We start from the raw sequence: 26,013 nt of genomic DNA, 5'->3' as shown, positions 1-26,013 counted from the left end.
TGTGTGGGGCTCTGTGCCGCGGCCCGGGCGGTGACCGCAGCCGATCGGCAGGAGCTGAACTCACCCCTTGTAGAGGCCGGCGGGACCGTCCTGCATGAGCAGGGCCAGCAGGCAGCTCAGGGCATTGCGGTACTGCCCGGGGCTGGCGTTCATGTACCGCGTCTTCACCACGTCCACCGGCGACGCCACCACCGTGGCACAGAACCCGGCGCCGAAGGCGGCCACGAAGTGGCACGGGACGTTGTCTGGGGGTGGGCAGGGCCGGGCTTGGACGCTGCAGGGACAGGGATGGCGCCCGGCCGTGTCCCCTCCCTGTGCCGTGCTCACCTGTCATGAGCTGCGCCCGCAGCAGCGCGTCCTTGAGCAGGTCGTAGGTGACGAGCTCGCCGCAGTTGATGATGGCATTGCGGGCGATGTTGGGCAGCGTCCCTGGGGGAAGGAGGGTGGTGGCGCTGGGACCGCTGCTCACAGCCCCGACTGGAGCATCCTGGGCAGGTGCCCCAGCCCTGCTGTCCCCGTCCTGCTGCCCTTCCTCATGGCCATTTCCATCCCTTGCCCAGGCGCACCTCTCCAGAGCCCGCGCACGCCCTCCTCCCTGGCGATGGTGCGGTAGGCGTCCACGGTGCCGCTGTAGCGCCGGGGGCTGTCCCACTGGGCCCCGCTGGCCTGGAACCGCACCTTGACCACGTCGGTGGGCTGGGCGCAGGCCACGGCCACGGCGCCCGTGGTGCAGCCCGCCAGGAGCCGCGTAGCCATGCTTGTGCCTGCAGAGGACGGGTATTGGGACACCCGGCCCCACAGGGACCCCGGGGTGAGCGGCCTGCGGTGCCACACAGGGGCATCTCAGGGAGCTGTGCCCCCAGGGTGAGTTCCTCTCTGGAAAGGGCAGTGCCTCAGGAAGGGGGTGCACAGGGAATTCGGGGACACTCACTCTCAGCGCCCTTGGGGGTGTAGAGCTGCTTCACGGAGTCGTAGAGGCCGATGCGGATGGAGGCGAAGCTCATCTGGCGCTGCAGCCCGGCTGCCAGCCCGCTGTAGAGGCTGCGCGCTCCCTCCGTCCTCACCATGGTGCTCAGCGTGCCCAGAACGCCCCGGTACTCCACCGAGCTGACGGTGCGGGGGATCCGCACCTCGCCCTGGATCTGTGGGTGCCCACTGTGTCACCCCAGCCTCTGCTCCCCCCCAGGTGTGCCCAGCTCCGGGTGGGGCAGTCCCAGGCCCCGTCGCTCCCTCTGCCCGGGGTTTGGATCGTACCTGCAGGCGCACCTTGGCGGTGTCCAGGGGGAAGGTGCACAGGTCGGCGATGCAGCCGGCCATCCCCGCGCTCACGAACTTCACGGTGGCCGGCGGGGGCACCTCGGGGGGCTTCAGACCCACCATGGTGGCACAGGGGCTGGAAGGAGAGGAGGGTTTGTGGGGGAACCGGCGGGCTGCGTCAGGACAGGGCTTCACGTGGCTGTCCTATTTGGCGACCGAGGTGACGATGATGTGCCGTGGTGGCTCTTGGTGCCTTTGGTCAGTCCCAAAATCCATATCCTTCCCTGTCTGCTCCCTTCTACCGCAGGGAAACTGAGGCACGGGGCTTGCTCAGCATGGGATCACCAATGCCCACCCTTCCCTATCCCACCCCAGCCACACAGGGGATGCTGGGTGAGATCACCTCCCCCCGAGTGACCTGCCCGAGCCACGTCCCTCCGTGCCCTCACCGTGGGGACCTCGGCGTTCCAGCTCCTGCCTTGCACAGGCAGCGCCTGAGAGCCGGCCCCTGGCCCCACCCTTATATAGCACCCAGGGCATTCCAGCAGCCAGGATCGGGTGACAGGAAAACAGTGTCCCCCCGGTGGCATTTCACTGATGGCACTGGGTCACCTGGCACCCAGTGAGGTGGCTGCCTCAGCCCTCTGCCCCCTGCCGGGGCTCAGGCATGGGGAGGGGGGCCCTGCCCAGACCCCCTGCATTGCACTGGGGAGGAATGGCGGTTTTTACCCTAAAACCACTCTGGGAAGGACGAGATGCAGAAAACCCTCACCCCAAAGCTTACCAAGTGGTTTGGGGGCAGAGCAGCACTGAGCTCTTTGTGCAGGGCAGGCTGGATCCCTTTGCCCAACACAAAGCATGAACCTCAATCCATCCCAGAGAGCTGCTGAGCTCCCAGCAGGATTGCCCCTGCATGGTGCAACGTGTTCCCAAGCTCCCGTGGAGCTGGGTGAGCACCTTGGGGTGAAATCCACCACCAAACCCATGGCACCCTCAGAGCGTGGCTGGGCACTGGGGCTGGGCTCAGGGCAGGGGGCTGGAGGCCAGGGTGGAGCGAAGAAAGGCCCCTTTCCCTCCTTTTTTAAAAACTCTGTGAGTTTAACCCTTGGTGCTTGTTAGCCCCACATGCAGAAGGGCCCCTCAGGATGTGCTGTGAGCCTCCACACTCACACCTGAGCTTGCCATGCACAAGGTCCTGACACCTGGAGCCACCTTTGCCCCATCCCTCGGGCTCCACACCAAAGCTGCCTGGCACCAACAGCCCTCTCCAGCTGGCTCCTGCCTTGTTTTCCTGCCTGGCTCCAGGGCTGACCCAGAGCTGAAAGGAAGACGTGTTTACCTCATGCCCAAGATACAGCTCGGGGTCAGTGCTGTGACCTCCTCTGTGGCAGCCTGCCCGAGTCTTTTTTGGGATGCCACCAGGAGAAAGCAGCCTGCACGTCACTCCTGTCCTTCCAGGGGACACTGGGTGCCTTTGCCTTCCATCCCCACCAGCAAGGACAGGGGAAGGGGCCACAAGTGCAGGGCAAGCTGTGCCAGCAGAGACTGATGTGTTCAGGGTGTCCCCTAGGGAAAACAATGCTGCAGAAGTGGGAGAAAAAAGGGAATGCTGATCCTTTGGCCGCTGAAATCCTGAATTCCAGGCGTGGCTTGAAAAGCAGCTCAGATTGGAAGTGACCTGGCCCCCATGGGGCTGTGCTGCAGGGTGACACTCGACTCCTTGGCAAAGCCCTGCTCTTTCCATGTGTTCCTGGCCACCCCAGCTTCCAGCAGCATTTCTCTGACCTGGAGCTCATGTGGGAGAGACTCCTGTCTACTGTTGAGGAAAGGTTCCTGCCCTCCATAGGGACACTTTGCACAGGCTGACAAGAAAACGGGAATTTTATTGAAACAAACACTGGAGAGAGCAGTACAAAAATAACGGAGCTCTGCTGGCATCAAAGTCTGTTCTCTGAAAGGTGTACAAAAATAATTTAAATATAAATATAAAAGTCTCATCTTTCTAGTCACCCTCTTTTGTACACCCACCAGATTTTATGTGCCCTTGGTCTGTGTTCACACAGACTTTGGGCACCTGAGGAAACAGAGTTGTGCTGCCCACCAACTATTTTTGAAAGGGCTATTTCACAGGAATAAATCCTAAAACTTGACTAGTTGGAGAGCAGATAACAGGTCATGGGTTACCCACAGGGGTGTGTCTCACTGGGGACCTGCCCCTACAGGACACAGCTCCCTGTGGGTGCCACAGGCTTTAAGCCCTTCTAAACAGGGGACTCCAATTAACCAACCCATGAGGCAAACTAAAAGGAGAGCCTGAAGGCTGTGGCCTCCACTCCCCTTCCCCGGGGGGCTCTGCCTTTGCCCGTGCCTGGTGAGGAGCTGTGCTGTGCAGGGTCTCTGGGCAGCACTATTCCTTGGTGGAGAGCTGAGCAGAGAAGATCCTGGCGATCCTCTGGGCCTCCTCCTGCGAGAGCTGCGGGCTGGGCCGGGGCCGAGCCGCTCTCCGGTAGGGGATCCCTGCAGGCACCGCTCCACTGCTGCCCTGGGGAGAGAGGCAGGGTCAGAGCTCCGCCTTCAGCCGCGGCAAACCACAGGGCTGGGCAGAGGGCGGCAAGCTGGATACACAGAAAAACCACCCCGAGGAGAAAGAGAATGATCTGAACCCAGAATGGGGCTCTGGTGTGTGACCCTGTGAGTGCCCGCCCCTGGCCAAAGCCTCCCCGCACAAAGCCAAAGGAATGGCGGTGCTGTAGTCACTGGGACCTGACTGCATTTTGGCTTTCCATTATTGTTTTACTTTATAATTTCCAGAACCCTGAAGACCAAATCTCACAGAGGAGAGGCAATGCTCTGTCAACAACAAATCCTAAGCCTGTTGACAGGACAAGGCAGGGAAGGGGTTTAAACTAAAAGAGGAAAGATTTAGATTAAATATTGGGAAGAAATTCTTCCCTATGAGGGTGATGAAGCCCTGGCAGAGGGTGCCCAGAGAAGCTGTGGCTGCCCCTGGATCCCTAGAAGTGCCCAAAGCCAGGCTGGATGGGGCTTGGAGCACCTGGAAGCCATGGCAAGGGACGGGACTGGATAAGCTTTAAGGTCCCTCCCAGCCCAAACCACCGCTGTGATTCCCTGATAAATGGATGGGCCAGGCTCAGGTGCCTGCAAGGACCCCAAGGCAGCAGCCCAGGAGAGGAAAAGCCCTGGCTTAACCAGTGTCATCTCCTCTGTGCCCTGCCAGCAGCCTGGCTGTGTCCCTGATGCTCCAGCAGCACCAGGAAATGAGTAATTTCAGTAACACAAAAAACCACAAATCCCCCCAGCTAGTTTAGAGCTGGGCTGTGCTGTGGAGCACTGAGCAAAGCAATCCTGCTTAGGGAGCCTTTAAGGGAGGAAGCTGGGGGGCCAGGAATGTCTTTGGGAAAGCTGATCTGCCAAGCTGGCCTTTCACCTACATCCCTGGGCCTTGGAAAGGTCTCCTGAGGTGCCCAGCTCCCTCCCAAGAAATGGCACCAGGACCCTGTTGTGAGCACTTTGAGATGCACTGTCTGGAGAGGGAAATGGCTTTTTCAGGAATAGGAGAGTCCTTGTGTTTGGTAACCCGTGCATTACAGCCTGCAGGTAAAATACTTTAAACCACTTCCCCTTCTTATTGCACTGAAGTAACAGACATGGATAATGAGGAGAACCCTTGCTTTGCTCTTCCTAACAATTCTCCAGGATCAATTTCCTAAACCAAAATACAAGGAGCCAAGAGAGATTAAATGCAGACCTGGCCACAGAAGAAGCTTAAAAACCAGCAGAAAGGGCTGCTTGCTGGGCGAAGCACCTCCCCTGGACAGGGCTGTCCAGAGACAGGACAGCAGCTCACCCATCCCATGCTGTTTTCTGCCCAGCTGTCCAAGGAACAGCCCCATGGTCAGGAGTGGCTGGAGAGGGGCAGTGAGCAGGCTCTGGGCTGATCCCTGAGCTCTGCACAGCATCTGAAAGCATCTCTCTAGGAAACTCCCTCAGTCTGCCAGCTAACCCCATTACAAAGTGCATGAAACTGCATTTCCTGCCTCCCACTGCTCCCCTTTCCCATATCCCACGTGTCCTGCAAAGCCAGGGATGGAGAGCCGGCAGCTCCCATTTCCAATGTAAGGAACAGAACCACAGAATGGTTTGGGTGGGAAAGGACCTTAGAGCCCATCCAGTGCCACCCCTGCCATGGCAGGGACACCTTCCACTGTCCCAGGCTGTTCCAAGCCCTGTCCAGCCTGGCCTTGGGCACTGCCAGGGATCCAGGGGCAGCCACAGCTGCTCTGGGCACCCTGTGCCAGGGCCTGCCCACCCTCACAGTCAAAAATTCCCTCCTAACATCTAACACTCCTAAAATGCTCAAGAGAAACAGCACCAGGACCCTGCGGGCAAAACAGTTTAAAACACTTCCTGTTCTTATTGAGCTCCAGGCTGAGCCCCTTCCCAGCTCCCTCAGCCCCTCCTGGTGCTCCAGCCCCTTCCCCAGCTCCCTTGCTCTTTTTTTGGACATCAGACCTTTCTCTGACCCACCTCACCGCCAAATTCTGGCTGCCAGTCTGATCCTGCTGCATAGTTTCCAGAGCACACATCTGAGATGCCGTGTTTACAGCACTCCTCAGCCCAGGAACAGCCTCAGGCCAGTGCCCATCCCAGGTGTCCTCCTGTCTGTCTGTCAGCTCCAAGTGCCTGGGGCTCAGCCAGGAGGCACACGTGTTCCTTGGGAAGGTGCAGGAGGAAAGGGCACACGTGTGCCGCGGGTCACGCTGCGCTCTGCTCCCTGCAGGAATGGCACTGGAGCCAGACAGGGATTACTGAGTGCCTGAGTGCCTGGGGCTGGGCTGGAGCAGATCCACGAGTTACAGGACATGGTGGGACTCTACTCCCTGCAGGAATGGCACTGGAGCCAGACAGGGATTACTGAGTGCCAGGGGCTGGGCTAGGGCAGATCCACGAGTTACACATGGATCCACGGTGGGAGGCACGGCCTCTCCCAAGGTCAGGGAATTCCAGGCTTGGGGGCAGAGGATGTTTCAGCCCTGTGGCTGAGTGGGTTTGTGCCCAGGGATGGAGGGTGAACAGATCTGTGTTAACAGGCCACAGTCCACCCTGGCACTGCCACCTGATCCTGCTTCCCAGCAAGGAAATCACAAAGATCCAGCAGATCAAGAAGAAACAACACAACTAAGAAAGGATTTTTCTGGCAGCTGCTGCTGTTGGCATTTTTGGATAAATGCTGTTTTTGTGAATCTGCCCAAGGCTGTGTTATTTCTAATTCACACTGAAGGTAAGTCTATGTATACACAAATATTAATTATTCAGAGTAAAACTGGTTTCCATGTAAGTTTCTTATCCTGTTGCAATATTCCTAGAGGTGAGTGAGGAAAAATATCACTGCATTTGGAGAGGGAGCTTAGCCAAGGGCCTGGAGTGCCAGGACAAGGGGAATGGCTGCCCAGTGCCAGAGGGCAGGGCTAGATGGGATACTGGGAAGAAATTCCTCCCTGTGAGGGTGAGCAGGCCCTGGCACAGGTGCCCAGAGCAGCCGTGGCTGCCCCTGGATCCCTGGCAGTGCCCAAGGCCAGGCTGGATGGGGCTCGGAGCACCTGGGACCGTGGAAGGTGTCCCTGCCCATGCAGGGGGTGGGACAAGAGGATCTTTGAGGTTCTTTCCCACTCAAACCATTCTGGGATTCTGGCATTTTATGGAAGAGTTTATCAATGCTCTGATTTTCCAAACCTATCCTCTAGGCCCCAGTGTGTGGAAGACAAGAGCTGGGAAGGACCCCAAGAATGGGAAGCATTAGTTTGATGTCATGGAGAAAACAAGGAAAAAACAGAGAGGTTTTGTGAGGCTCTACAAAAGTCTGATCCCTGGGAGGTGTGACAGCATCCAGGCTGAGCCTGACCTCAGGGCCCCGTGCTCTCTCAGCAGGAGCTGTGACAATGCTTCTGTCCCCAATGCTGCCAGCCCCCGTGCTGGGGCTGCCCAGCTCCACAGCCCAGCGCTGCTGTGTCACTCCAGGAGGAGCTGGGAGGGCAGGAGGGAGGGCCCTGCAAGGCCAGCAGGGATGTCTGCCAGCTGCCAAGTGCACAGCTCGGCTGCCAGCCCTGCTGTCACGCCGGCTGTTTGCTGGCCTGTGCACAACCAAACCAAGGCCACATTTAGAAGCTGATGTCCCGAACTAAAAACAAAACTATGGGGAAGCATTTTTTTCTGAACTCTATGTATTGGCAGCAGTGAAAAACTGGTTCTTCGCAGAGGGAATGTGATGAACAAGGCACAACCAAATCCTGTCTCACACATCCCACAAGTGCTGCAGCAAAGGATTAGTGCCAGCCAATCCTCAAATTAAGTGCTTTAAGATCAAAATATCCAAATAGTGCCTTGCCAAGATTTTACCTAATTAGTAATAATTTGCAGGGCTGTAGTTCCAGCCACTCAGCTCAGAGCTGCAGAGAGGGAGTTCAAGGCAAGCTGGTATTAGTATTAAACCAGAGGTTTCTGTGACTTCAGAGCTATCAGAGCCTGTCTGAGTCTCTTTTGATTCATCAGGCAAGCTGTTCCCAGTGACATCAATGTCCCTTGAAGGGTTTGTTTCAGAGGTCACACAGAGAGGAACTAAAGCATCACCCTATCTAAGAGTGGTAAACAAACAGCCCAGGTGCTGCACACCCAGATCCACAGCACAGCTGGGGCTGGAAAAGGATCAGGAATTCCAGAATGGTTTGGGCGGGAAGGGACCTTAAAGCTTGGCTCATTATCTTGTGCCATGGGCAGGAACACCTTGCACTGTCCCAGCTGCTCCAAGCCCCATCCAGCTTGTCCTGGAACATTTCCAGGGATCCAGGGGCAGCCACAGCTTCTCTGGGCACCCTCTGCCAGGGCCTCTCCACCCTCACAGGGAAAAACTTCCCAATATCCAATCCAAATCTCCCCTCTTTTAGTTTAAAACTGCTTCCCCTTATCCCATCACTATATGCCTGTGTAAAAAATCCCTTTTTATACCCCCTCTTTATGAACTGAAATTAAGATAAATATGTAGATGTTGGAGCCACAAACCTCTGACAGTAAATAAACCCTTATGAACATTTAAAAAAAAAGCAAAACCTCAGCAATCCACAGCTTTCCTGCAGGAGGAACAACCACTCAAGCCATTCCACTGCTCCCTGGGACACAGAATCATCACAAGATCCCTCTCCAGGAACCCCCTCCTGCTGCAAACTCCCTCATTTCATCCTGATCTAAAAGAGATAATCTGAAGTTTGTCAATCACAGGTTGGAACTCTCAGAACCAGGCGTGTCACCTCACACTAAAGCACAAGGAAGTGCAGAGTGAGCACCTGCCACTCCCACTGACCTGATGGAGCAGCATTTCCTGAGCCTGCTGGTTGATAGAGAGGCATACAGGATCACAGGGAACACAGCCATGGATGTTAAAACCATCCTCACGGAGAGAAGAGCTGTCAGGAACATTCCCCTGACACTGCTGGAAGCCATCACACCTAAGCTGAGTGCTGGCAGGCAAAGGAAGGGAGAACTTTTGTTCCTGCCTCAAGGGATGGACTAAGCTGGACAATAAAGGCAAGGGCATCCCATACTCACTTTTGGAGGGGTGGAAGGATGGGAAGAAGTAGAGCAGAGCAGTCTCATGGAGGCTTCCATCTCCTGGGGTGGAAGGAAGAAGTTGGGAACAACCCCAGGATCAGATCTGAGCAGAGCTGTTTAGGAACAACCTTTGGCAGCACGCAGAGGTCCAGGGGTGGAAAAAGCCTCAGCTGTTAACAGGTCCCAGTAAATTTCATTTGTTTTAACCAATATTCCACTGTTCTGAACACTTGGTTCTCTCACCTGGGCTTGCAGAGCATGAGACACTGACTCACTTTAAAACAACACCTCACCAATTGGCAGAGGACTTCACCCTGCAAAGATTCCAGCACTCAATTCAAGATTTGTAATTTGTGCAAGAAACATTAGGAAGTATTTTAAAAGCAAAATAAAGCATGTTTCTTTTGATACAGGAGAGACACAATAGCTCTAACACATGGGGGAAAATAACGCGGAGAGAAAATGCAACAAGACATGTGGGAACTACCCAAAATAAAGTGCCTCTCACAAATCACAAAATTTGTTGGCTGCAAGTTTCAAGAAAGTCATCACTACAGTGTGTGAAACAGTGTAAGGGGGTCCTCCAACACCCTCCCAGATCTCCAGCCTGGATTCATTTCCCAGGGAAGTTTCACACAGCACATTTCTCTGTCCCGAGGCCAGGGAGACTCTAACTAAGCAGCAGAGTCACCGAATGCAAGTGTTTAAGAAAACATTTCAGTAAAGGATACAAGGTGACTTTTTGCTTGATGGGGTTTTCCGAGCCTTCCACTGGCTCCTCACTGCTGTCATCTGGGAAGCTCTCGCTGTTTCTTTCCGAGCCAGCTTGGGCTGATACACTCTGAGCACAGTTCTCATCAGAACCACTGCCTTCCTTGCCTTGATGACCCCCATTTACAGCCTCAGCATCCTCCTCCTCCTCTCTCTCAGTGCCTTTTTCATTGCTCACACCCATGTCTCCTGGGGATGGCAGCAGCTCCTTGGAGCCTGCATGGAGCTCCACACTTTCCTTTATGGTCTGGAAGTCTCCTGCTGCTGTTCCTGTGTGGCTGTGGAAGCCCTGCAGGTCTCCTGCTGCTGTTCCTGTGTGGCTCTGGAAGCCCTGGAAGTCTCCTGCTGCTGTTCCTGCACTGCTGTGGAAGCCCTGCAGGTCTCCTGCAGCTGTTCCTGCACTGCTGTGGAAGCCCTGGAAGTCTCCTGCAGCTGTTCCTGCACTGCTGTGGAAGCCCTGGAAGTCTCCTGCTGCTGTTCCTGTGTGGCTGTGGAAGCCCTGGAAGTCTCCTGCTGCTGTTCCTGCACTGCTGTGGAAGCCCTGGAAGTCTCCTGCTGCTGCTCCTGTGTGGCTGTGGAAGCCCTGCAGGTCTCCTGCTGCTGTTCCTGTGGGGCTCTGGAAGCCCTGGAAGTCTCCTGCTGCTGTTCCTGCACTGCTGTGGAAGCCCTGGAAGTCTCCTGCTGCTGTTCCTGTGTGGCTGTGGAAGCCCTGGAAGTCTCCTGCTGCTGTTCCTGTGTGGCTGTGGAAGCCCTGGAAGTCTCCTGCTGCTGTTCCTGTGTGGCTGTGGAAGCCCTGGAAGTCTCCTGCTGCTGTTCCTGCACTGCTGTGGAAGCCCTGCAGGTCTCCTGCAGCTCCCCAGGGGCTGCTCCCACCCACACGGGGGCTCACGGGTGGGCTCAGGGCGCTGGGCAGGCCCTGGCTGTCCCCTTGCAGCATGCTGGACAAGGTGCTGCTGTTCCCTCTCTGGAAACACCCCACATCTACGGAATGCTGCCCTTCAGGCCTGGGCTCCAGAGGCTGCAGCTCAGCCCCCTGCCCTGTTTCGGAGATGATGCTGGACCAGGGGCTCGTCCTGTCTGTCATGGTGGTTATTTCATTCAGAGTTCGTGGTTCTATCACATCTTCTTCATACTCCTCCTCGCTGTGAGGCTGGGTGGCAAAAGCACCTTCATTTTCCTGGCCAAAAGGATGCTCATCCTCAGGGACCACGGGGCCGAGGAGCTGGTGCAACATGTGTCTGCCAAACACGGCTCTGCCCGCAGGGCACGGCTGCTGCGCGTCCCTGGGAATGCTGGGCACAGCTGGCACCTCCAGCGGGCCCTCAGGAGCTGCAGGGCTGCCTCCTGCCCCCTGCCAGCCGGGCACAGCCCAGGCGCCCCGCTGCCTGCTGCTCTCCTGCTGCTCCCCACAGGCTGCCTCGCTGCTCTTAGTCATGGTCTGCAAGTCTGCTTAACAGAAAACAGCATCAGTGAATGCATGGAGCAACAATTCAGCTAAAGTCTGATTTATGTGGGGTTTGGGCACCAAGTCCCAGGTGTAAGGATGGCTGGGAGCTGAACACGCACAGCTTTGCAAACATGTGAGCATGTTCTGCTCTGCCACCCACTGACAAGGCCAGGAGAACAGAAATGCTAAGGGAAAAACAGAAGCATTCAGGATGAAATTAACGGGAACTTTTACAAATTCTTTAAAAAGCCACATCACTTATTTTTGCTCCCCAGTGAGCAGATCCTATTCACTGCTTGCATCCTTTGAGAATTGAATTCACCAGTGTTAGGTAAAGCGACCAACTGTTCTGAGGCAAGTTCTGATCCAAGGCAATGGTGGGGGACATTTGGAAAGGGAGAAGGAAGAGTCTGGAACAGACTGTAGAGGAAGGCATGTAAAAAAGCAGTAAAAACAATTGCTAAGGATGAGAAAGGACATAGAGCAAAACCTTGGAGAATAAAGAGCAGGAAAAAAAAGAGAAGATCAAAGTGGCAGAAGAGTGGAAAATTCTGGCGTAAGAGGGACGTGCCCTTCATCTCTTGGAAATGCTGCTTCCCTGCAGGAAGCCTGGGCAGAAAAAGCATGGAATAACTTTCCAACCGGCAGCAACTGTAGCTCTGGGCTCCAGTTTATTCTCTGCTCTGGTAAGTTATTTAAAAGCACCAGCAGGGATTGGATTTCCTTGTCACTTTGCTACTCACAGCAACAACTCACCATTGATGAGGCTGCTGACCTGGGACACCAACTGACTGGATTTTTCCAAGAGATGGCAGCCTTTGGGATCCCCTTCTCTGCCCATGGAGCCCTGATGGTCACTCTGCCGCTCCTCATGGCCTGGCCTGGACGTGCTGAAGTCGGGAAAAGACCTGGTCAGCTTCTCACTGAAGTACCTCTGAACCTCATCCAGCTCACTCAGGTTCTTTCTGCAAGCAGTGGTAAGAAATTGGGTCAGAGGGGGAAAATAAGCCTGTGGCAGCTGGGTTTAGGCTGGGTCATTCTAGCCAATAACAGGTAAATATGCAGATAAAGGATTAAACGTTTTTACTGAAAAGCAGATTGGTAGGCAAGTGTTGTGGGTGCTCTAAGCGAGAGGATAACACTCCAGAACAAATCCTGACTTGGCTGTGAAACCTGGGCTGGAAGCTAAAAAAAGAACTAGTTCTAAACTTACTTAATCAAAGGAATTGGATTTGAGATGACCTTCCAAGAAAAGTCATAAAGCCAAGGATATTACTTGACTTATGGCTGAGTTTGATAAAAATCTAAGGACTGCTTTGTGTAAAAGATCTAGGGATTCTGAGATACATTGCTTGTGTAGGGATGAAATACCCCAGGAAGTCTCTTTCATTCCTGCATTCCCACAGATAATAAACACTAATCTTCTGAATTTATACCTCATTTTAACCTAGAATCTAGTCAGTGAGGGGTTACAGGGGTTACCTGAGCAGGGTGAGGGGTTACAGGGGTTACCTGAGCACACTGAGGGGTTGCAGGAATTACCTGAGCACAGTGAGGGGTTACCTGAGCACACTGAGGGGTTACCTGAGCACACTGAGGGGTTACAGGGGTTACCTGAGCACAGTGAGGGGTTGCAGGAATTACCTGAGCACACTGAGGGGTTACCTGAGCACACTGAGGGGCTGCAGGAGTTACCTGAGCAGGGTGAGGAGGTTACAGGGGTTACCTGAGCACACTGAGGGGTTACAGGGGTTACCTGAGCACACTGAGGGGTTGCAGGAATTACCTGAGCACACTGAGGGGTTACCTGAGCACAGTGAGGGGTTACCTGAGCAGGGTGAGGAGGCTACAGGGGTTACCTGAGCACATGAGGGGTTACCTGAGCACATGAGGGTTACTGAGCAGGTGAGGGGTACAGGAATTACCTGAGCACACTGAAGGCTGCAGTGTTACCTAGACACAGTGAGGGGTTACAGGGGTTACCTGAGCACAGTGGGAGGTTACAGGGGTTACCTGAGCCACTGAGGGTTGCAGGAATTACCTGAGCACATGAGGGGTTACCTGAGCACAGTGAGGGGTTACAGGGGTTACCTGAGCACACTGAGGGGTTACCTGAGCACAGTGAGGGGTTACCTGAGCACACTGAGGGGCTACAGGGGTTACCTGAGCACACTGAGGGGCTGCAGGAGTTACCTGAGCACAGTGAGGAGGTTACAGGGGTTACCTGAGCACACTGAGGGGTTACAGGACCTGAGGCACACTGGAGGGGCTCAGGATTACCTGAGCACACTGAGGGGTTGACAGGGGTTACCTGAGCACACTGAGGGGTTGCAGAATTACCTGAGCACAGTGAGGGGTTAACCTGAGCACACTGAGGGGTTACAGGGGTTACCTGAGCACAGTGAGGGTTGCAGGAATTACCTGAGCACACTGAGGGCCACAGGGGTTACCTGAGCACACTGAGGGGCTTACAGGGGTTACCTGAGCACATGAGGGGTTACAGGGGTTACCTGAGCACACTGAGGGGCTGCAGGGTTACCTGAGCACTGAGGGCTACAGGGTTACCTGAGCACAGTGAGGAGGTTACAGGGGTTACCTGAGCACACTGAGGGGTTACAGGGTTACCTGAGCACAGTGAGGGGTTGCAGGAATTACCTGAGCACACTGAGGGGTTACCTGAGCACACTGAGGGGCTGCAGGAGTTACCTGAGCGCGGTGAGCAGCGCGGCGCGCGAGGCCAGCGGTGCCGTGTCCCTCCGGGTGGCGTGGCATGCATTCCCATTCCTGTCCTGCCGCTGCAGGGATCCCTGCAATCTCCGTGGGCTGCCCTCCTGCCGCTGCAGGCACTCGTGGAAGCGGCGCACGTTCTGCATGTGCTCCTCGTGCCGGGGGGGCTGTGTGCCAGCGGGGCCCATCCTGCTGAAAACAGCCCTCTGTTCAATCCCAAAATCCAGCCTGCAGCCTCCCACAGGGCAAAGTCTGCCACCTGAGAGCAGCCCGTGTCTCAAATCCACTAAAGAGCCACCCGTGGGTGAAACCAGTAATTCCAAATGTGCACAGGAACGGCATTTGCTGCCCCAGGTTTGTGCCAAAGCCAAGGTAACAGTGGGGCTGGCAGGCAGCTCCCAAGGCCGGTGTTCAGAGCCCAGAGTGGTGGCACCCAGTCCCTCCAAACCTCAAAGACACAAATGGGGAGAGGATCGTCTCTGCAGGCTAAACAAACAAATAATAAACTAAGCCACTCTGGCTCATCTGAAGGGACAGAAAGCAGAATTACTGCAGGATGTCTGACAGTCCTGCTCCTGTAATATGCAATACTGCAGCCTTTCACCAGCTGTCATTCACTGGTCATGGGCAGAAATTAGGGCAAAATAAAGGGGAGGCATCAGGAATACTCTATCTAATTTACACTTACTAAAAATAAAACCAAATACAGACACAATCCTCATTCTTATCAGGACCTGGATAAAGTACCTGCCAGCTTTAACAAGGGCACCTTTTTACCAATGGTAAATAAATTATTATTTATTTATTTACCATTTACCAATGGCAAATAAATCCTTATTTACCAAGGTGCAAATGAAACAAATCAGGAAGTATCAGTGACAAGGAAAAGAACATCTGGGCTGTGCCAAAAGGAACCTGTCCCAGGACTGCTTCCTCCTGCACCTCTCTCCCACTGGGAAAGGCAATGCCCACTAATTTTTAAGCCCAAACACAGTGGGCACACTTTGACAAGGTGTACCATTTCTCCAGTAGAGCCAATTTGCTTTAGAGAAGCATTTCTGAGACCTGAAAATAACCAAAAAGTTGTCAGCCTGTGGACTTACTGCTCTCGAGCAGGAACGCTGACTTCCTTTGACAAGGAGTTCAACATCTGCGTGGACAAGTGTGCAGAATTACTGGGACATGCTGGAAAGCTGACCTTCACCTGGCATGGAGAGGAAAAAGGAACACTCTACATGAGTCTTTCACAATAAGAAAATAAGAGAAACTGAGGTACTATCCTGCTGATCTAAAAAACCTCAGGCTTTCTAAATAGCTTTACGTTTTCAAATGATTTCCCAGCACTGAGCCAAAGTACTATTTCACAACACTTTCATTTCAGACGCTTTTGTTAACTCCCCCACGCTATCAAAGAGTAAAGTGATGGAAAGTAGGATAAAGGCTGCCTTACAGGTCTATAACACACCAAAGCATATCTGGGGAGCCTAGAGAATAAAGAAAAACCCAGATAAAAAGCAAATATCCCAGAAAAACAGATTCTTGCCAAATTGGATGTTTCCTAACCAATGAAAAGTTGAATCTACTGTATGTTTTTGGGTACCAGCTGTCACCCAAAGCAGCAAACAGATCTAAGCCATGCTCCCAGACATCCAAATGCACAGAACAGTCTCCTAAAGAAAATGAAGCAACCACAGAGCGAAGCCAAGGGGATGCTCATGACCTGGTTGAGGTGCTGCAACTAGCACTGGCCAGCAGCTACCATGGAAACCTGGCGCAGAATTCCTGAGGAATCAGGAGGTTTTTAAGCAGACTGGTCCATGAGAGTGCTGTGAACTGTCTCGGGAGCCCAGAGTGCTGGCTCCCAGCAGTGCAGTGGGAGGGCAGGAGATGGAGGAACGTACAGCAGAGCTCTCCGGCTGGCTGCGGGCCCTGGCCTGCCGCTCCTCCCTCAGGCTGCTGACGCTCTGCAGAGGGGACACGGCCACCTTGATCTGCCCCCGGCACTGCCCGCTGAAGTCGGTGATGTTGTACCAGCCGCACACCAGCTGGAAGCCTGAGAGCAGCGGAGAGAGATCCACGGCCGCAAACCCGATCACGCGCTCCGACTCTGGGGAGGAGGGACACCAACACGCTGACATCAGCATCAGGAATGCTAAAACACAGCCCTGGGAACACGGCCTGGAGGCACGCAACATCCTGTCCAACAGGGGGACGTGGTCTGGATGACCTGGGTTCTGTTCAGCCAAAAATGTCCCTGCAGAACAGAGAAAGCCCAGGGCAGGCAGAGGGACGGGCAGGAGAAGCACTGTGAGCACTCAGTGCTCTGGCTACACAGGAAGGTTACTCTGGAAGCAAAACCAAACAGCACGAGAAGGAAGCAGGTAAGAATTTCTTTCAGCAGGAAAATCCAACATCTAAAGCACTGTTACAATAAAACCAGAGAGAATACAGATGAACTACATCTTGCAATATGATTAATGGGGGACAGGAGGATGCCAAGGGCCAGGAAATGAACAGGTATTTATCTCTAGCATTCTTCTTGTACAAGGCAAAAGATGGCATTACAATTCTGCTCTCCTATTCACTTAATAGAATTAATTTTCCTTGCATGAAATACAAGGAACCTTAGGAAGGGGATGCAAAAAACACACTCCTCTTAGTACTGCACCACAAACTTTACCTGCTTTATGCCACACTTTGAAGACCAAGGTTTGCTGTGGATCCAGGAGAAGCTCTTTGGATAATCTGTTAGGAATAAAAACCATAACATTTTATGCAAAGCAGGGAAAAGCAGTAAAATGCTTCTGAGGTGTCAGTGCCATTTTATCTACCCAGACAAACCAGTTTCTTTCTGTACTGATGGGGACAGGAACAAAACAAACCCCAAATTACTGAGCCTCAATGTAACACATCTCTACAGAGTTTGGGCTTCTGCTTATTCAATAAGTATTCCCCTCTCCTCACTCTTGCTGTACATTTGAAAGATAGGACAAAGAAATTGTGAGGGAACAGATATATAGAAATAGTTTATTTCATGATTCAATAACACGGTGACAGCAAAGCACTGGGGCTATGGTTCAAAGCTGTAATGTTTGAAGTTCAGTGCTGGAAATAAAAAATAAACACATGTAGAAATGAAGTGTTAAATGTAGAACAGTTTTTAGGTTCTTTGAAGGGGCTCAGATTTAAAACACTGGAGGAGACACTAGATTGGATCACACAGGTTAATTCCTGAATACTGCCATGTACGACTTGATCTGCTGAGGTGCCTTGAAGCAGTCAAATAATCTTTTTTCATTTAGGCTCAGATATCCAGGTCTGAGCTAGAAAGCCCCAACCCTCATGTCCTTTCCACAGCTGCCTGGCTGCCAGATGTGGGAGTGTCTGTGTGAGCCCCATCTCTCACCGTGCCTGCTGCTGGAAGTCCCAGACTGGTGAGTCTGTGTTTGCCACCACGGGGGTGGTGACGGGAGCCTCTGCCCCAGCCACAGCAAAGGACACGCAGCTGCTGGGGGCGGCCACCTCCCGCTCCGTCAGGGGACTCCCTGAAATTACACAGAACTCAACGCACACTTCTTAATTAATAACAGCAACAAAACCTAAAGGCAGTTCAGCAATTAAGATCACACAGCTGGCAAAGAAATCCACCATCTAGAAAATACTCCTTTTCACTGGAGGAGCTAATAGCATGTTATGTTTACAATGGAAGCAAACATTACATGAACCTTTCACAGAGCAGAAACTGGAATACTCAAGGCAGAAACAGAAAAATCATTTGCCCAAGGTCATCTAAGAAGTCAGAAGTAAAGCAAGGAATACAACCCAGGTCCCGAGGACCCTATTCCAGTGCTTGAGCTACTCTCCATGCTGCAAGACAAAAATATATAAATATTTCTGCTTTATATCATCAAAAACTTTGCAATAACAAACAAAATTGCACCAGTTTTTCAAAGACCATGGATTCCAGAAGATTCTAGAATGATTATAAAAATGCATCTGCAGGGCTCAGATTCCTTTAGAATTACATACCTTTAAATAATGGTTTGCATTTGACTCTTAGCTGTGTTGTCAAGGGAAGAAGAGCTGAGTACAGTGAGCCAGCTTTACAAATTTATTATGTGCTAATTTGCAGGAGTCTGTGAGACAAGGGCATCTTGGGGTTCAGTTACTCAGTCAGTGCTTAACCTGGAGTTCAGCTATTCAGACAGTGCCTAATTACAGAATTTGGCTGTCATCTCTAACAGGTAGCATTAAGTTATTTATATTTTGGAGTTTATTCAGGAGGACAGGCTGTGCAGTTCAGCCTCCTGCTTCCCCTGTACTTACACAGTGATCGGGGCTGCAACACCACGAAGCCAAGTTAAAAATCCCTCCCTGCCATTCACTGTGCTGGAGCAGGAACAGATCTCAGAGGGAAACAAAGAGTCAGAAAAACAAGAAAGAGAAAAGAAAGGCAGCAAAGACAGAAAAGGAAGGGAGTGTGTGTGTGAGGTGTTACCTTTCAAACTGAGATGCATTGCTCTCTCCACGAGGATACTGACAGCAACCGTGTTTTCCAGAAACACCACGTCCTCTTCCTGCGGCTGGCCATTGGTGATCCCTGAACCTTCAACATCCACCTGCTGTTTGTCAGAGAGCTGCTGGCCCAGAGCAGGGCTGTCCCCTGTGCCTCCACCCTCGCTGCTGCTGCTGCTGCTGCCCTGCTCAGCACAGGGAGCTCTGGGCACGGCAGGGGCACTGGGAGCGACGCTGACGTGGACACGCACGGCGGCTCCCGCCAGGTCTGCAGCATTGCACCTGAACAGGGGGTAAACACCTGCAGGAGAGGGCACAGACAGCCAGGGACTGAGCCACGGGAAAGGCAGGAGCCTGGAGAGCAGCAACAGCTCCCGCCAGGTCTGCAGCATTGCACCTGAACAGGGGGTACACACCTGCAGGAGAGGGCACAGACAGCCAGGGACTGAGCCACGGGAAAGGCAGGAGCCTGGAGAGCAGCAACAGCTCCTGCCAGGTCTGCAGCATTGCACCTGAACAGGGGGTAAACACCTGCAGGAGAGGGCACAGACAGCCAGGGACTGAGCCACGGGAAAGGCAGGAGCCTGGAGAGCAGCTGCTGCAGCTCATTCCTGCAGAGACCTCACACGAGCCCAGCAGAATGAATTTTGATTCCCAGTGTAATTTCTATGTGAGTATCACCCAGAAGTACAAGCCTGGAAACGTTAAAAACCATGACCAATCCCCCAAATTTGGTACACCTTCATTTTCCCCCAGTCACTCAGATTAGGGTACATTAACTTCCTGAGAGCCCTGGGAACAGTGACTCTGCACAATTTCAGATACGCATATGGAGAATACAACATATACCCTGCATAAAAATTAGTTTTAACTCTTGTAGTGTACCTAAAAGAAAAGCCTATCAGTCCACAAAGCTGATGAGTACAATGTAGATGACAGAAGCCATAAACTAAAACACCAGCTCCACCTCATGGAGGGGGCAGAGCCCTGGAACAGCTGCCCAGGGAGGGCCTGCAGCCTCCATCTCTGGGGACACCCCAAACCCACGTGGATGTGCTGCTGTGGCACCTGCTGCAGGTGACCCTGCCTGGGCAGAGGGTGGCACTGGTCATCTCCAGAGATCCATTCCAACCCTGACCACCCCGGGACTCTGTGCAGGACAAAACAAACCCATGAACATTTTGTTTAAAGTGACTAGGGAAGGAAGCACATTAAATTGCCAGCAGGGAGGAATGGGATGTGACCCTGAGTTTCAGGGACTCACCACTGACACTCAGCGCTCTCCTGGATCCCTCTGCCAACGCCGCCAGGTCGACGTAGGCAGATCCAATGAGACGATCTGTGTCCAGGGGTCTTTCCACCTCACTGTCCTTGCCATAGGCACACCACACCTGGATTTCCAACCTCTCCTCCCTGAAGAACCACAGCAGCCCCTGGCTCCTCCCGAGGGTCACCGTGCTGGCTTTCCCGAAGCTCACCGTGACGCTCTCCATGTCGTGGCTCAGCTCTGGCCGCCGCAGCCACGTGCAGGTGGGCTCCTGGTTGTACAGCTTGTACCTGAGGTAGCAGCGGGTGCTCTCGTGCAGGCGAGCCTGCCCTGGCAGCAGCACGCAGCGCAGGGGCAGCCACAGCCGTGGCGTGGAGACGGTCACGGCCACCGGGCCGGCGCTGCGCTCCCGATCCTCGCGGGGCCCCTCGCCGCTCCAGCCCAGCAGCCGCGCGGCCTCCAGGACGCGCTCCCGGTCGCCCTGGTGGGCAAAGGCCACCGAGAGCTCCAGCCCTCCCACAACGGCCTGCAGGGCGCTCGGGCACTGCGGGGACAGCGGCGCCTCGGAGAGGGTCACTGGGAACCAGCCTGAAACACCTGCGGGAGCACAGGGCCTGTTGGACTTGGCCCAGCTTCCCAAAAACGCCGCTGAGGAACAGTCACCCCTCCGGTCACCAACCAAGGACCAGAACGCCAAATAAACCTAGGGCTTAGTTCTCGTTTGGAATTTTAATAAATAGTTTCTAATCTGAAATGGCAACAAGTTTCTGGCCTTCTAAAAACCTCAGCAGCAGTTCTGATCCCAAAGGATTTTCCCTTCATTAACAACACCCATCTTACAATGACACCATATCCCTGGGATACCCAATTATAAAATTATGTGTTCTCATTTTTTTCCTACTTCTTTCCCATTAAAAACAACCTCAAAATTTTGGGCTGGAGAAAATGAGAACTTCACTGAAATTAAATCAGAAATAACCAAGGCAAAAAATAAAAACATTGTTATTATAGGGTATAATAATCCCAAACTAATACTAGATAAAGAAGATCAGTAGGGGACAGATATGTGAATAATTTTTTCACAGAACTTTCACAGAATTGTCTAAAGTGGAAGGGACTCAAAAGGAGCATTGGGGTATTTCATACACAGTTAAAAAAACCCAAAAAACAACAAAAATATTAAATCCTGTTACTTCCTAATTATCTAAGACTTTTGTTTGCAGCTTTGACATTTTAAAAACAGTCACTGGTCCTGCACTAAACACTGCAACTCATGGACCTGTCATCCTTTTTGGACTTTCTATCTAGAAAATAAACAGCACTGAATAAAGCCCTAAGGATTTTAGATGCTGGTTTCAGCTGGCATGGAGTTAAATTTCTTCATAGTAGCCCCAGAATATTCATTCAGCCACCAAACATCCTACACCCCAAAAAACAGATTTTCAAACAACCTTTATGTGACTTTCCTAATACTGGATTTTTACTGAACACATGGGGAACATCTGAAAAAATTTTGGTCTAAAAAAACCCAGAAACTCCCCCTAAAACCAAAACAAGCCCCCCGAAACAGGAATGTAAATAGTTTTAAGGAATTGCAGTAGCATTTACACAGAATGTCAGCAGCACAGCACTGCTGTGTTACCTGATCTCCTTGTCAGCAGGTCTCTGGTTGGGATCGTGACGGTCCCAAGAAGATAATCTCGGGATGTTCTGTCAGCCAGCTTGTCAGTGGCTGGAAAATAAAATGATTTTGTAAATACACCCAACTGGCAGGGAAGGTTTAGAAGTGATTGACTGGAGGACAGCAGTAAGAGGTGAGCTTCATCACTGGGAGGTTCAAAACCTCTTTGCACAAGGGGAACAGTCTCTCCCAAAGACAATTCAGATAATTACATCTATTACAACTGCAGAGTTCCCTGCACAGGGCTCTGAGCAACCTGACCTGCTGGAAGATGGCCTTGCTCATTGCAGGGAGGGGTGCTTCAAGTACCAACCCAAATTATACCTGTCGTGGTTTGACCAGGAAGGAGTGGGAATTCTGGGAAGCTGTGGTCAAACCAATGAAGGTTTTGGGTTTCATACTGACACCTGGTGTAGCCAGTGGGGTTTGGACACACCTCCGAGAATACACAGGGGTTAAAAGCAAGGCACTGCCCTGGCACTTCCTCTTTGGGACATCGTCGGGCGAAGAGGTCGGATCTCTTCCCCCGCCCAGCCCGCTGCTGCTGGGCGGGGGGGGGGGGGCCATGCGGTAGGCCTGGGTCCTGGACAGAGGTGGGGGTTGAGGGGGCTTTCAAGGATGGAAGGGTGGCGGAGCCCCAAGAGACATCGAGACATCGGGCAGCCAGCCCCCCCCCATCCCTCCGGGAGGGAGAGCGGCCGGCCGCAGCAGCAGCACGTGTGGGAGTATCATCTCGTCCCAGGACAGACAGAGACTGAAAACTTTTAACCCTTTCTTGCATGATTGGGGCCTTGCAAAAATGCTAATCCTCCTCGAAGCTGAATAAGAAGGGAGATGAGAGATGAGATGAGACAAGGACTTTGGCCCGAAGAATGTGGAGATAATTGGATGGGGGGAGATGATTTGGAGTGGCCTTTTGGCTGGACTTTTTCTTGTAGCCATGGACTCAGTTGTTCCTGTGACACAGACTGCATTTAGGGGGAGGCAGTGCCTCAAAACCAGGAAGGTTCTTCGTGAGGACCCCCGGCCCCAGGGGGTTGGAAAAATATGGGGGGGACAGATGTCCCAAAAGCAGAGACTGTGCCTTTTTGGAGTGAGACAAGGCATCCTTGAAAGACAACCCTAAAAGCAGCTCTGGCCATGTCTCGGTGGTGAGAGCACTGAGCATGGAAGGAAGATGTCACAAGCGGCAAATGGACTTTCCGGGCGGTGCCGAAGTGACAGGGAAGCACACGAGGTTTTCAGTGTGTTTCCACGAGAAGCCTATGGAACGAGAAAGACTCCTTTCCTCTTCATGAACTGAAGTTTGAGTATACTAACGTGTGGGGCCAAGGCTGGGCAGTTGTTTTGGGAGAATGTATTGGATTGGGAAAGTCAGGTGGTGGGGGAGGAGGAAAATGGTTTTTTTTGTAAGGTTTTCAATTCTTTTCTTCTTTTTCCTTATAGTCTCTCCCTATTTTCCTGTAGTTTAAGTAATAAAGTGGTCTTTATGTTTAAGTTAGAGCCTGTTTTGCTTATTCCTGGTCACATCTCACAGCAGACACCAGGGTGAGGCATTTTCATGGGGGGCACTGGCTCTGTGCCAGGCTCAAACCATGACATACCATTATTTTATGAGTATTTTTTTTAATTCACTAAAATTAAGGGGATCTCTGCACCAGTATTCAATCCTTGCCCCTGCTGTCCTTACCTGACTTGGCGCTCTGATGGTAGACGGAGAATAAAACGCTGCCAGACTGCAGGAGCTCCCCCAGAGAAGAGGCCTCCCCGGTGCTTCTGTGGGTGACGAGCGGGCAGAGGAAGCACAGGCGCTGCCCGAACTGGGGGCAGAAGGAGCCGGGCACGGCCCGCGTGCGGCGCGCCCGCGCCGGCGGCAGGAAGGACGGCAGCGCGCACACGTAGGCGCTCACCCCCGCCCCTGCCTGGTCCCGCACACGGGGGCTCCTCTGCGCCACAGCCCTGCAGCCCACGGTGGGGAGAGGAAAGGAAAAGAAGGAAGAGAATGCAGATAATGAACGGGGAATCTAGCAGCCAACATGCTTAAACACAGGTGAACAGACGGGACTAACAGTGAAGGTTCTAAGGCAAAATTCATGCGGGCTCTGGCTGCATAGCATTTGCACCTTTCCTTTTCATCTGAACATACTAGGGACAGATACGAAATGGCAAAAGGAACTCATGAGTTCATCACTAGTGGCTGTGCTCTTATTTGTGGTTGAGAAGGTACTCAGCACCTTTAAGGATTCGCTGTCCTGTAGAAAAACTTCCCTGAGAACCGGCTCCAGAAAGAAGCCAAAGGTCAGGCCAGATTATTTTTACAGACCAAAACTGACCAGCAAAAGGAGTAATTTACAATAAACCAGACCCAGGTATTACTCAGGTCATACACCTGAAGGATGAGGGGTCTGAGGTCACTCCATTCCCTCACCATACGACAGTGATCCTCACCTTTCAGGGTCTGCTTTAGTTAGGATGGACCAGGGTCTCACAGCAACACTGAGAAAGGGTCAGGCCATGGCTCTGGAATGCCAGGAGCCACCCTTCTCTTGTGGAACTGACTCCCTCTATTCTAGCCCTTTCCCGACTCTGGAAAATCACGTATTCTGGAACTAAGTCTAGCTGATACCACACAGTGGCAGCAGAAGCCTTAAGGCGGGAAGGAAGATGCTTCATTTTCTAGTCAGTTTATTGAGGTTTTCACAGTGAAATGCAAGAAAACAACGCCAGCTAGCTTTTAAATAGCATCAGCAACAGCAGAACCAATGCCCAAATAGGTACCATCTTATATTAGCCAGTTTTTACATCAGCCTTTTGTGCAAAAAAAAAAGTAGAAATGTAGGAAAACATGCCCTTTCGACCTGCATCCTTCTACAGAACAAATGCTACCACCCTGTACTGCAGCTTCAGGGAGCAGAACAGCTGCTGATGGTCTTTATAAAGTTATTGTCACTTTAGAGCAGGACCTACTTGGAATCTTGGTCCCTGCAGATGGAAAACTGGCCAGTAAGAATTTGATCTAATCCCATGCTTCAGCCTGCTGCCTCCAGATAAGGCTGTTTCAAGTGAAAAGTGGTCCTTTTTGAATGAGGCCTTACCTGGCTGCTGCCTGCAAACCAGCTGCCCTGTGTATTTGTACAGAAAGAGAAACAGCTTGAGCAGTTATTCCAGCTGCTGTTTTCAGGGATCGCTGATACCTTACACTCACATCCAGCAAACCTGGGTTAATGAAAGAAAGGAAGGAAAGAAATGCTCAGCCCATAATGCACGTACATGCAACACACTCAATATTCAGCTATATCTATTAACACAAAACCTACTCTATTAATGAGTGTTTTTCTGAAAGGATAATTCCACAAAACCACTGAGACAGGCAGGGCAAGAGGCTGCGCTTCAGCTGGGAGGCAGTGTCGCCCTCCTGTGGCCAAAGCGCAGCACTGCAAGTCAAGGCCAGAGTGTCGCCCTCCTGTGGACAAACAACAGCACTGCAAGACCAGGCCTGCAGTGTCGCCCTCCTGTGGACAAACAAGAGCACTGCAAGTCCAGGTCCGCAGTGTCGCCCTCCTGTGGACAAACAAGAGCACTGCAAGTCCAGGTCCGCAGTGTCGCCCTCCTGTGGACAAACAAGAGCACTGCAAACCGGGTCCCGCAGTGTCGGCCTCCGGTGGACAAACAAGAGCACTGCAAGACCAGGTCCGTAGTGTCGCCCTCCTGTGGACAAACAAGAGCACTGCAAGTCAAGGCCAGAGTGTCGCCCTCCTGTGGACGAAGCGCAGCACTGCAAGGCGGGTCCCGCAGTGTCGCCCTCCTGTGGACAAACAAGAGCACTGCAAGCCGGGTCCTGCAGTGTCGCCCTCCTGTGGACAAAGCGCAGCACTGCAAGTCAAGGCCAGAGTGTCGCCCTCCTGTGGACAAAGCGCAGCACTGCAAGTCAAGGCCAGAGTGTCGCCCTCCTGTGGACAAAGCGCAGCACTGCAAGGCGGGTCCCGCAGTGTCGCCCTCCTGTGGACAAACAAGAGCACTGCAAGACCAGGTCCGTAGTGTCGCCCTCCTGTGGACAAACAGGAGCACTGCAAGACCAGGTCCGCAGTGTCGCCCTCCTGTGGACAAACAAGAGCACTGCAAGACCAGGTCCGCAGTGTCGCCCTCCTGTGGACAAACAAGAGCACTGCAAGACCAGGTCCGCAGTGTCGCCCTCCTGTGGACAAACAAGAGCACTGCAAGACCAGGTCCGTAGTGTCGCCCTCCTGTGGACAAACAAGAGCACTGCAAGTCAAGGCCAGAGTGTCGCCCTCCTGTGGACAAAGCGCAACACTGCAAGTCAAGGCCAGAGTGTCGCCCTCCTGTGGACAAAGCGCAGCACTGCAAGTCAAGGCCAGAGTGTCGCCCTCCTGTGGACAAACAAGAGCACTGCAAGTCAAGGCCAGAGTGTCGCCCTCCTGTGGACAAAGCGCAGCACTGCAAGTCAAGGCCAGAGTGTCGCCCTCCTGTGGACAAACAACAGCACTGCAAGACCACGCCTGCAGTGTCGCCCTCCTGTGGCCAACCCCAAGCACTGCAAGCCAACTCTGAAGTTTTTGAACGTTTGAGGGTTTCCCCTGTTTAATCACTGATTTTTTACTCATTATGGTGTTAGTGAAAGCTGGGAGGAAAACCACTCCTGGTTGGTTTCAGTTGCCAACACAAATCCATATTTTTATTTGCCCTGGAGGCAAACAGACTTTTATA

The 26,013-nt window shown here is 52.8% G+C and overlaps 2 protein-coding genes across 3 annotated transcripts in view; both read right to left on the bottom strand.

Moving 5' to 3' along the window:
* Positions 1-60: 60 nt before the first annotated feature.
* Positions 61-2,920, bottom strand: LOC135455715 (putative mitochondrial transporter UCP3). Of its 2 annotated transcripts, none has more exons than XM_064729149.1 (5): positions 1,255-2,920; positions 932-1,142; positions 567-764; positions 328-429; positions 61-245 (listed from the first exon to the last, which is right to left on the bottom strand). In XM_064729149.1, exons 1-5 carry the CDS (start codon positions 1,378-1,380, stop codon positions 61-63), a joined length of 822 nt encoding a protein of 273 aa, XP_064585219.1. In that variant the 5' UTR covers positions 1,381-2,920. The 2 variants fall into 2 exon arrangements, with proteins under 2 accessions (XP_064585219.1, XP_064585228.1); XM_064729158.1 differs by having other exon boundaries at positions 158-245; positions 567-820.
* A 202-nt stretch (positions 2,921-3,122) lies between these two features.
* Positions 3,123-26,013, bottom strand: part of C2CD3 (C2 domain containing 3 centriole elongation regulator) — a 40,167-nt gene continuing 17,276 nt past the window's right edge. Inside the window, 15 exon segments of the mRNA XM_064729171.1 lie at positions 3,123-3,620; positions 3,622-3,794; positions 8,878-8,983; positions 9,612-11,097; positions 11,855-12,063; positions 13,805-14,017; positions 14,929-15,029; positions 15,727-15,932; positions 16,506-16,570; positions 17,232-17,370; positions 18,324-18,641; positions 19,605-20,204; positions 21,250-21,339; positions 22,979-23,247; positions 24,384-24,504. Coding sequence (XP_064585241.1) covers positions 3,509-3,620; positions 3,622-3,794; positions 8,878-8,983; positions 9,612-11,097; positions 11,855-12,063; positions 13,805-14,017; positions 14,929-15,029; positions 15,727-15,932; positions 16,506-16,570; positions 17,232-17,370; positions 18,324-18,641; positions 19,605-20,204; positions 21,250-21,339; positions 22,979-23,247; positions 24,384-24,504 — 4,208 coding nt within the window. The 3' untranslated portion in view covers positions 3,123-3,508.

The sequence above is a fragment of the Zonotrichia leucophrys genome, chromosome 1 (genome assembly GCF_028769735.1).
Source record: "Zonotrichia leucophrys gambelii isolate GWCS_2022_RI chromosome 1, RI_Zleu_2.0, whole genome shotgun sequence".
Taxonomy (NCBI): Eukaryota; Metazoa; Chordata; class Aves; order Passeriformes; family Passerellidae; genus Zonotrichia; species Zonotrichia leucophrys.
The sequence above is the reverse complement of the archived record's forward strand: the minus strand, read 5'-3'. Positions and strand labels throughout refer to the sequence as shown.

Coding starts and splice junctions, on each gene's coding strand:
- LOC135455715 (XM_064729149.1), bottom strand. CDS start 1,380: ATGGTGGGTCTGAAGCCCCCCGAGGTGCCCCCGCCGGCCACCGTGAAG. Junction 765..931: donor CACCCCCAAGGGCGCTGAGA/GTGAGTGTCCCC, acceptor CGTCCTCTGCAG/GCACAAGCATGGCTACGCGG. Junction 246..327: donor GCGGGCGCAGCTCATGACAG/GTGAGCACGGCA, acceptor GCCCACCCCCAG/ACAACGTCCCGTGCCACTTC.